Raw genomic sequence first — 11,119 nt, forward strand, 5'->3', positions numbered from 1 at the left:
GGGGGTGGGGGTTAGAATTGGGGAGGTAGAGGGAGTAACCCCCAGCCCAGATATCAGATAAGAAATAGTAAACAACTTCAACTCTCCTCTTTCTCCATGCTAGTGTGAACCATGTTTTCTTGACTTAAAATATTTTCTAATATTTGATATTTATTTTTACTTTATAATTCTTCTCTCTAATCTTAGTTTCTTGATTTCTTTAGTTTTATTTCTACATTATTTTCAAATTGTGTTTATTTTTCTGGTGAAAAAGTTTATGAATTGGTTTTGCATGAGTTTTAAAGGATTTTAAATGTGGATGTACTAGGACTGTGTAATTATATATTGTTTTAATTTATTTGGATATTTTTTCTAAATCAAACTGTTCGGATTTTTAAATTTGTAATAGAAGCTTGATTTTAAAGAAGAATCACAACGAAATAAAATATTGCCATTATAAATTTAATAAATTTAAGTAACGTATATCTTTGTAATGATTTCGAGTAAAAGATAAAATAAGGTCATTTTTTATTTTCTAATGGCAAACAAATATCTTGGAATTATAAAGTGTGTGAAAAATACATTTTTTTTTAAATAGTTTGTCCGGATTTTTAAAATGATTTTCGAGTAACATTTAATATATATATATATATATACCGTTTATATATATATATATATATATATATATATATATATATATATATATATATATATATATATATATATATATATATATATATATATATATATATNTATATATATATATATATATATATATATATATATATATATATATATATATATATATATATATATATATATATATATATATATATATATATATACCGTTTATAGCTTCTTACAATGAATTACACAAAAATCACAATTGATTAAAAGATTATGATATGCATATTTTATGATAACTAAATTATATAAGTATGTAATTAAATATTAAGTTTTTTAGATTGTTGGAAATTGATTGATTGATTTACATTTAAGTGATAAATAACATTATTTACTTTGTAATTCATTTTCCTTATCATTTCTCACTCTTTGTCAACATAATAAAGTGTCAAAGCAAACTTAGATAAGATGATGACATACTATAGGACAATAGTCAACATAGTCAAAACAAGTGTGTAAAAAAATAAATTTAAAAAGTCACCATAGAGAAGTTCATTTTCACAGTGGTCTTCTCAGTTCGACGGTTTAAACGCTATTTTGTAGTCTAAGTATATGTGTTTGTGTATATTGTCCTATCAAGCAAATCTCACAGAAGATAGAACTAGCAAGACACATGATGACTTGAACGGTGGAACTTCCTAAGTTCGGACTCACATGTTAAACCAGAGGATCAATGAAGTTGCAATTGCTAACATATTTCCTCACCGACCTCTGACCAAAGGGAAAGAGCTCACATGATGGTCTTTAAGTGTTAATGGGTATCTTAATAAGAAAGACAGCGCCACTAGCATTATTTTGGAAGGACTCGACAATCTTATTGTTGAACAAGTCATCCGCTTTAACTTTAGTGCGTTAAACAAATAAAGTACGAGGACTTGATTTACAAGTTATAATTAGCTCACGAGCTTTGAATGCACAAATTACACTGCTGTAGCGATTCCCAACTTGTCATGGACCATTAGAACGATTTGATGAGTTTAAGACTAGTCATGATAGGTCCAACGTGCTATCCAAACTAGTTAGCACTAAAAAGTCCAACCAATACAAAACTCTTATCCAATAAACCCTCTTAACACTAAGTTGGGACTAGAGAGACATACTTAAGATTCCTCGGTCTCGCCAAGTTGGATGACCCCCATCTTGAATTATTTGAATTTAGACATGTTGCTTGTCGACCCAATAGAAGCAAGCTCCATATGCAAGCAAACAACATTTTACACTATGCATACCGAAGAATTCTTCAAAAGTGGGTTCACTACCCCACTTTTCAAATGTCTAAATCCAGAAGAGGCACAATACGCATTTGCCGAGATGTATCGAGGCATACGTAGGATGCATTTAGGAGCTAGATTCATGATTGCACGAATATTCAAGGCAAAATATTATTGCCCCACATTAAGAAAAGAAGCTCAAGAGTACATCACAAAGTTCCAAAAAGACCAACAATTTAACCCATTACATTTAGTGCTACCTGAGAAGCTGCACACTCTAACCGCTCTCCATGGCCATTTGTTACATAGGAATAAACATACTTGACACTTTTCCACCTAATAGATTATTTCACTAAGTGGATAGAACAAAACCATTGGCCACCATCTTAGTCCAAAAAGTTCAGAAATTTTGTTGAAAAAACATCACTTGTCGACACGGGCTGCCACACTCCACGGTTCTTGAGCCAACTTGACATAAAGAACCGACCCTTGCAAGTTCAACATCCTTAAGCCAATGGGCATATCAAGGTTGTCAACAAAGTCATCCTCACTGAGTTGAAGAAGAAGCTTATGAAGTCTAAAAGGCCATGGGCTGAGAAGACACCGACTATAAAATGGGGTTACCATTACACTCCTCAATCATCAACACATGAAACTTTCTTTTGATTAGCATGATACTAGTAGAGCTCGGCGAAACTTCTTTGCATTGCAACATTTTGAGGAAACACACAACAAAGAAAACCTCTAAGCTGAGCAAGATTTCAAATGAGACACCAGATTATCTAAATGTTAACATAAGTAAAGTTCCCAAAGAACGTACCGAGTTACCTAGACATTAACATAAGTAAAGTCTTAAAATGAGACATCGAGTTATCGAGACAATAATATAAGTAAAGTACTTAAACAAGACATCCAATTATCTAGATGATAAAATAAGTATACTTCTCAAACGAGACATCAAGTCACTTAAACGATAACATAAATATAAACTCACAAACACAACATCGAATTATTAAACACTAACATAAATTAAATCTTTAAACAAAATGCTAAACTACTTAAACAATATCGTATCTATTTAGATTTAGTCTTGTTATATTAAATTTTTTATTAGAAATTTCATGTTAACTTAAAATCATAAAGTAAAATTTAATATAATTATTTTTATAAAATCAATTTTATAAGATTAAGTTAGTTCAAAATTAATGTTTTTAATATGATAACTGTTTTAAATTTTGAATGGTAAAATCAAGTCAAATCACGCAATAGTTAATTAAAATGATTTGAAATACCTCATTTGACAAAATAATTTTTCAATTAGTTTTTTTGAAGTTTAAAACGACTGCGTAAACATAAATTTTAGTTATATAAAATAAGCGTAGCAAAAAATAACATTTGAACATATAGAATATATTTAAAATTTAAAACGAATTATTTAGCCGCTGTCACTTACATCGTATCATATTTTTAAAACGAAAGTTTTTCTTTTTCGGTTTAAATCTTTTTTTTTTCCTTAAGTTATATGTTAGTGTTCAGTTTAGTCTCCGCTTTTAAAAATGTCAACCTTTGGTTTCTAAGTTATAAAAAATGTATCAAATCAGTCCCAACCGTTAACGAAATCAATGAAATATGTATAAAAGAATACGGATGAGACTGATTTTATACATATTTCATTGATTTCATTAACGGTTGGGACTGATTTGATACATTTTTTATAACTTAAGGACCAAAGGTTGACATTTTTAAAAACGAAAATTAAACTGAACACCAATTTATAACTAACGGACCAAAAAAATAATTTAAATCTTCTTTTTTTTCTTTTGAAAGGAGTTTAAAAATATTAAAATTTAATTTAATTTCTAATATGATTTATTTCTCACAATTTTATTTACATTATCTAAATCACTCACATCCTCGGATAACATAATACACCACACATTATTACATACGATTCATTATGTAACTACTATTACGATTGAAAGAAAAATATATAATAAAAGTGAAGAATGTTTATTCTTTACTCGTAAATAAGTAAAATGAATGTAATTGATAGAAAAAAAAAAACTATAATAATGTAAGAATAGTGTGTGAAATAGACATTTAAATGTGATAAAAAAAGAAAAATATTGAAAATGTTTAGTTAGAAAATATAGTTGTTGATCACTTGCAAGGCCAGGCCCATCCATGCACCTATCTTTGGCAGGCTAACTTCTAAAGTGTCCCAGTTCCCAAAATTAAATTGAAAGAAAAAAAGAGAGAGATAAATATAAAAATAAAATCGAAATGAAGCAGTTGTTTGGTATTAAAAAAGCATGATGGGGAAAATAAGAATGCAATCCTACTCAGATTGGTAGTTGGATCGATAAGTGCAAAGCAAAGGAAATGTGACGAAGGGTGGAAAAGATGATTGGGCTAAACCAAACGGAAGGGGGGCCCTCACCTGATTAATAGTCCACTTGGTTCGGTGGGCTATTCACTCGCACGCACGCCCTACACGTACGGTCCTATCTCATCAAAACCCCAATAACTAAGTAAATATAAAAACAACTTTTTCTCTTATTCTTTAAGGGGTGGGCTATGACCTTTAGCTCATCCTTTTATGATCCTTCCCATTCTCATATTTTATATCAAACAGGGTGGTGACATGATCAGAAAGTAAGTAAAGAAAAGAGAATCTCAAAAAAAAAAAAAAGAAATAAATTCGATAAATAATAATAATGGACCTCAAGAGTCCAAACTCCAAATCCAACAGATTTGCCCTATTTTAAATGTGTTTGAGAAAAACCTTATCTCCCGAACCTGTACGAACCACATTCCAAATATCAGAAACCCTCAAACTCGAAGGTCCAATTAGCTCATCGGGTTCGCTCCCAGGCCCAATCTCCATCTCTCTCCGGTGAGCCCTCCTTCTTTCTCTCTCTTCTCTGCAAAGCCCTAGATCTCACTCCGGTGAGGCTCAGGCCTCGCTTTCTGCTTCGGATCTACTTTTTACACTCCAATCCTCTTCACGTATATATATTTGGTACCTCCCAAACCCTAGCTCTTCGATTTCTCGGTTCTTCTTATTTTTCTTCCTGCTAAACTCTTTTAATCTTGCTTTTATTGTTTTCCAGTCTTTATCCATTGTAATTAGGTTTCTCTTTCTGTGTTTTGTGCTTTGATTTGTCGATCTTCAGTTTCATGTCACTGGATTGGCTGTTTCTGTGATGGAATGCTTGATCTGGACTGTGTTTTTGTTGTTTTGGTTTTATGTGTTCTCCTTTACAGTTTTTGCAGTGGTATACCGTTGAAGATCTGATGTTCCATCTTTGACTTTTGAGTTTGACCTTATAAATAGTTTGTGTGGGCTCTGTGAGTTGTGGTTGATGGAGTGGATGTGCTATGAACGTCTTTCACTGACGATTTTTGTTCACTTTGTACTGTTGATATTGAGCTCGTCTTTCACTGAGGATTTTTGTTCACTTTGTACTGTTGATATTGAGCTCGGCTGATCTGACCGGCTGTGGTCCCATGCCTTTTTTGATTTCGTGGACAGTGTTTGATTTAACCTTGACCTAAATACTTACTGAATATTAAAGGGTTGTATGTAGTAGGATGACCGTGGACAGCCTGTTGGGTCTTTGATTCTTAAAACTAAGTAGGATGCAAACCAATATTAAGGTGAAGGGGTCTTAAGCCATGATGGTGCCAACAAAATAGGTCGCGGTTGCAATACTGATATACTGGTCCATCCATTTTGTTGTTTTTGACACTAGTTTACAATCCTCTTCTCAAACCTTACTTTGAAAGTTATTTGTTTATTCCATGTCTTGTCCTCAACTCAATCACATACTCACAAATTCCTGTTAAACAGGTGCTTGTTTTGGTCTTCAGTTCTCTCTTTCATAACTGCCCTCTCTTTCATAACTGCGCTTGTCTTTTAATTCTTTTTGCTTGCTTTTTGGCACTCCAAGATGTCACTTGTGCAGACAATTATAATGTATGTTTTGTTTGTTATATATCCTGTATAATTTGAATGGGAGTGTTGATATCTGATAGCACAGGGATCTCATGTTCTCTTCATATCCTAGTATGGTATTAATGTGTCTGTTTGGAGAACATTTCCCGGTGGGAACTTACCATTTCTTGAAAAGGAGAATGATTTTTATTATTATCATTCATGTCTATTACATTGTCCTTACACCTGTTTGTAACAATCTAATCTTCCAAAAAAGGAAATAAGGAAAAAAATATACTGAAAAATAAATTAGAAGATTCTACAGATATTTTCTCTAATTAGGAATATTTTCCTCTAATTACAACACTATTAATTAGCAATTTTATTTCTAGGTGAAGCAGGAAGGTACATATCAAAATAAAATATGGTTACTGTTGAAGATAAAGTGGTTGCGAACCCTGATGTGAAAAATTCACCTGTCAGTACTGGTTTTCAACCTAGCAATGATCTGGTAAATTCGGAAAATCAGTCCGACCATAATGTGGAAATATCCGAGCCTCAGCCTGATAAGGATTTCTCCAATTCCCAGGCAGAGCCTAACAAAGTACTTGTGGCATCTGAAGTCCAGGCACCTAGTGGCAATAAAATTGAAGATACGTTGCCCAATGCTGAGGAACCTCCTATCAGTGAGTCGGAGAATCTTGAGACACCACCCAACAACCAGTCAAGCAATGATGAGGGCCCACACAACAATCAGCATGTTGATTCTGTAGCATCATTTAAGAATCCATCAGAAAGCTCTGAAGATGTAGCTGATGCAAAGCTTGTTAGTTCTGAAGCTCCTCTTGACCAGAAGCCTGTGTCTGAGGCACCATCAAGCGATCAGTTGGTCACCTCCGAGACACTTCCCGATAACGGCGTGGTAGATGCTGAACATCAGACCAGTAATGATGTGGTTGTATCTGAAACACAGCACAGCAATGAGGTGGTAGCAGAGCAAAACAATGAGGTGGTTTTGCCTGCAACGGTTCAAAGGGAGGAGGTGGTTTTATCTGAAATACAACGAGGTGATGAGGCAGTTTTATCTGAAACACAAAATGAGGCAGTTTTATCTGAAACACAACGAGGTGATGAGGCAGTTTTATCAGAAAAACAGCAAAGCCATGATGCAGTTTTATCTGAAACACAGCAAAGCCAGGAGGCAGTGTTATCTGAAACACAGCAAAGCCATGAGGTGGTTTTATCTGAAACACAGCAAAGCCAGGAGGCGGTTTTATCTGAAACACAGCAAAGCCAAGAGGCGGTTTTATCTGAAACACAGCAAATCAATGGGGCAGTTTTATCTGAAACACAGCAAATTAATGGGGTTGATTTATCTGAAACGCAGCAAATAAATGGGGCAGATTTATCTGAAACACAGCAAAGCAGTGGGACAGTTTTATCTGAAACACAGGAGGTGGTTTTATCTGAAACACAGCAAAGTAATGAGGCATTTTTATCTGAAACTCAGCCCAGCAATGATGTAGTCATGTCAGATGCACAACCCAACAGTGAGCCACTGGTGTCTGACTCACTGCCCAGCAATGAGATAGTCATGCCCGAGAGACAGCTCAGCAATGAGACTGTCGTACATGAGGCACAGACCAGCAATGATGTGATAATGTCTGAAGTTTTGCCTGAAAATGAGACGGTACATTCTGCAGGTGATCTTAACAATCAGCTCTCTCATCCTGAATCTCTTTCTCAGAATCATCATTATTCTAATTTACACATGATTCCTGAAGATCAGCTACCTCAACCTGAATCACTGCCCAATTCTGATCCACTGCCTGCTTCTGAACCAGGCAGCCATCTCACAGACATCAAACCAATATCTCATAATCATCTTGCACAGTATGATACACTACCCAACAGTCATATGCACCATTCTGAGGCAGTGGCCAACGATCAACTAGTAGTTCACTCTGAGGCGTTGTCCCATGAACACATAGCAAACTCTCATTTGTTGCCACACTATGGGCTGCAAAACAGTGAAACGATGCTCGACAATCAGTTAGTCAATTCTCAACCACACTATGAGATAGTCAACGCTAGCAACATACCCAGCTATGAGATAGTCAATGCTGAAACTCCATTGAACAGTGAGGAACCTACTCCTGATACTCAGCCAAGCAAGAGGAGAAAAAAGAAGTCTATAGTCTGGGAACACTTCACCATAGAGACAGTCAGTCCTGGATGTAGAAGAGCATGCTGCAAGCAATGCAAGCAAAGTTTTGCTTACAGTACTGGTTCAAAGGTTGCTGGTACTAGTCACCTCAAACGCCACATTGCAAAGGGGACATGCCCAGCTCTTTTACGTACCCAAGATCATAACCAGTTCAGTCCATATACTCCACGGTCAAGGGGAAGTGATGCTGGCAATGCTAGCAGTGCACCAAAGCGACGCTATAGGTCCCCTAATACTCCTTACATAATATTTGATCAAGATCGTTGCCGTCATGAGATTGCTAGGATGATCATTATGCATGATTACCCCCTTCACATGGTTGAGCATCCGGGATTTGTTGCATTTGTCCAAAATCTGCAGCCCCAGTTTAATATGGTTACATTTAACACAGTTCAAGGAGATTGTGTTGCAACCTACCTGATGGAAAAGCAGTGTGTTATGAAGTATTTTGAGGGATTACCTGGACGTTTGTGTTTGACACTGGATGTTTGGACCTCAAGCCAGTCTGTAGGATACGTGTTTATAACTGGACATTTTGTTGATAGTGATTGGAAGTTGCAGAGGAGAGTTCTTAATGTTGTGATGGAGCCATACCCTAACTCTGATTCTGCTCTCAGCCATGCTGTATCTGTTTGCATTTCTGACTGGAATTTGGAGGGCAGGGTATTTTCTATCACTTGTGATCAGACTTCGAGTGAAGTTGCCCTTGGGAATCTGAGACCATTACTCTCTGTAAAGAATCCTCTTATCCTCAATGGTCAGTTGCTGGTAGGAAATTGCATTGCCCGAACCTTCAGCAATGTTGCAAATGAACTATTGGGCTCCGTGCATCTTGTTGTAAAAAAAATCAGAGACAGTGTAAAATATGTGAAGACTTCAGAATCCCATGAGGAAAAATTCCTGGAGCTCAAGCAGCATCTTCAGGTCCCCAGTGAAAGGAACCTTTTTATTGATGACCAAACCCAGTGGAATACTACATATCAGATGCTGGTGGCAGCTTCTGAACTTAAGGAAGTGTTTTCTTGTTTGGACACTTCTGATCCTGATTACAAGGGAGCCCCATCAATGCAAGATTGGAAGTTGGTTGAGACCATCTGCACGTACTTAAAGCCCCTTTTTGATGCAGCAAACATCCTTACCACGGCAACTCATCCGACTATTATCACCTTTTTCCATGAAGTTTGGAAATTGCAGTTGGATCTGTCTCGGGCTGTTGTGAATGAGGATCCTTTTATCAGCAACCTTACTAAACCCATGCAACATAAAATTGATAAGTACTGGAAAGATTGTAGTCTGGTTTTGGCAATTGCAGTAGTTATGGATCCTCGATTCAAGATGAAGCTTGTTGAGTTTAGTTTCACAAAAATCTATGGCGAGGATGCGCATGTATATGTCAAGATTGTTGATGACGGGATTCATGAGCTGTTCCACGAGTATGTGACCCTTCCCCTGCCACTGACCCCTGCTTATGCAGATGAAGGGAGTGCCGGAAGCCATATGAAGGCAGAGGGGTCTCCGGGAGGAACTCTGTTGTCAGATAATGGATTAACAGATTTTGATGTCTACATCATGGAAACTAGTAGCCATCAGACGAAGTCTGAACTGGACCAGTATCTGGAAGAATCACTGTTGCCACGTGTTCCGGACTTTGACGTTTTGGGCTGGTGGAAGCTAAACAAACTCAAGTACCCTACGCTTTCAAAAATGGCCAGGGATATACTGTCTGTCCCGGTCTCAAGCGTTCCTCCAGAATCTGTCTTTGATACAAAAGTGAAAGAGATGGATCAGTATCGAAGTTCCTTGCGGCCAGAAACAGTGGAGGCCATTGTATGTGCGAAAGACTGGATGCAGTATGGAGCAACCGAAGCTTCCAACGCGCTCGTGAAAATGGAGTTCTAGATTTTATTCATGTATTTTTTTGGTTTACGTAGAGGGTGTGAAAGAAAACCTGCATCATGCATCGCGCGATATTTGATGAACCTACACGTTCTCATTTAGGTGGTTGTACTCTCTATGATGGTAGGTTCTTGTATTTTACTTGTAGTTTCTAGTTATATGTTAGCCTATGTTGGTGACATTTAATGTGTAGATTTGGACGTGAATGCCTATATTCTAGTTTACTTCCCTGGATTAGATGCTAGAACAGATGCCCTCCTCAAGGTGATATGTTGATGTAATAATTTAACTCAATATTCAATCACTCTATTCATGGGCTGCACTTGCTCTGGACTGGGCTAGTTTTAGCCCATTAGTTTTATGCCTCTCGCGTATAGATTAGGATTTAATTTCCCTTCTCAAGCATTTTTTTTTTTGTGTTCGTCCAAGCCATTCATATAAAGTGAAAACGTCCACTTGAAAATTGTCACTGTAAGCTGATGTATAATGTTACGTGATGGTATTAGAGATTAGCAAAGACGGGCTAACCGTAGTTCATCACAACTAATGCACCATTCGATTGAACTAGGGAACCTTGGTGTCTGCAGGTGAGGTTTTTGGATCAAGTTAATGTTTTTCTGCGTAGTGTTTTGCAACTATTGTTTGTAGATATTTATGCAGAAAATAAGTATGTAATATAATAATTCAAACACATGGTTAGAGACAGATAATGTGACATCCCAATTATATAGTATACATGTATATAATTTAAGACGTCATCATAGATAATATTTGAAAGCAGTCAAGAGTAGAGTAGTATAAAGATCAGGATTACAGTCATACAGGAATTAAGGGGGAATTAAAAGCGTGAAATGCTAAACTAATTCAAACTAGATAAATTGGAAAGTGTCTCAAAATAGCATAATTTAGAAATGTTCATAGGGGCATAACAGCCCAGAAATTCCTAAAGAGTCTAGGCAGCGACGTCTTCATTCTCCTCCACGACATTCTCCACAGACACCTCATTCTCTTCTGCTCACATCCAAGATGGATGATCATCGCAACAGGGCAACACACAATATAGTAACACAACAGACAAACAATTGCAAGTGTGAGCTAATTATATAAAAAGCATACTATTAACAGTAAATAACGTTCAAGAACAAACTCAAAATCAAGTAAAGTAAGACACACATCCTATACATG

At 36.2% G+C, this 11,119-nt stretch overlaps 1 protein-coding gene and 1 long non-coding RNA gene across 3 annotated transcripts in view; one reads left to right on the forward strand and one right to left on the reverse strand.

Annotated features, from left to right (window-relative positions):
• The first annotated feature begins 4,533 nt into the window (after positions 1 to 4,533).
• On the forward strand, positions 4,534 to 10,295 carry LOC106768260 (zinc finger BED domain-containing protein DAYSLEEPER). Of its 2 annotated transcripts, none has more exons than XM_014653308.2 (2): positions 4,534 to 4,770; positions 6,204 to 10,295. In XM_014653308.2, the coding sequence occupies exon 2, from the start codon at positions 6,236 to 6,238 to the stop codon at positions 9,935 to 9,937; it is 3,702 nt and encodes a 1,233-aa protein (XP_014508794.1). In that variant the 5' UTR covers positions 4,534 to 4,770; positions 6,204 to 6,235; the 3' UTR covers positions 9,938 to 10,295. The 2 variants fall into 2 exon arrangements, with proteins under 2 accessions (XP_014508794.1, XP_014508793.1); XM_014653307.2 differs by having other exon boundaries at positions 4,535 to 4,896.
• A 349-nt stretch (positions 10,296 to 10,644) lies between these two features.
• Positions 10,645 to 11,119, reverse strand: part of LOC106768107 — a 2,825-nt gene continuing 2,350 nt past the window's right edge. Inside the window, exon 3 of the long non-coding RNA XR_001376226.2 lies at positions 10,645 to 10,945. This is a non-coding gene — a long non-coding RNA (uncharacterized LOC106768107). The remainder of the gene's footprint in view (positions 10,946 to 11,119) is intronic.

The sequence above is a fragment of the Vigna radiata genome, chromosome 7, assembly GCF_000741045.1.
Source record: "Vigna radiata var. radiata cultivar VC1973A chromosome 7, Vradiata_ver6, whole genome shotgun sequence".
Lineage (NCBI taxonomy): Eukaryota > Viridiplantae > Streptophyta > Magnoliopsida > Fabales > Fabaceae > Vigna > Vigna radiata.

Bases quoted from the DNA above. Each gene is read 5' to 3' on its own strand.
- LOC106768260 (XM_014653308.2), top strand. From the start codon at position 6,236: ATGGTTACTGTTGAAGATAAAGTGGTTGCGAACCCTGATGTGAAAAAT.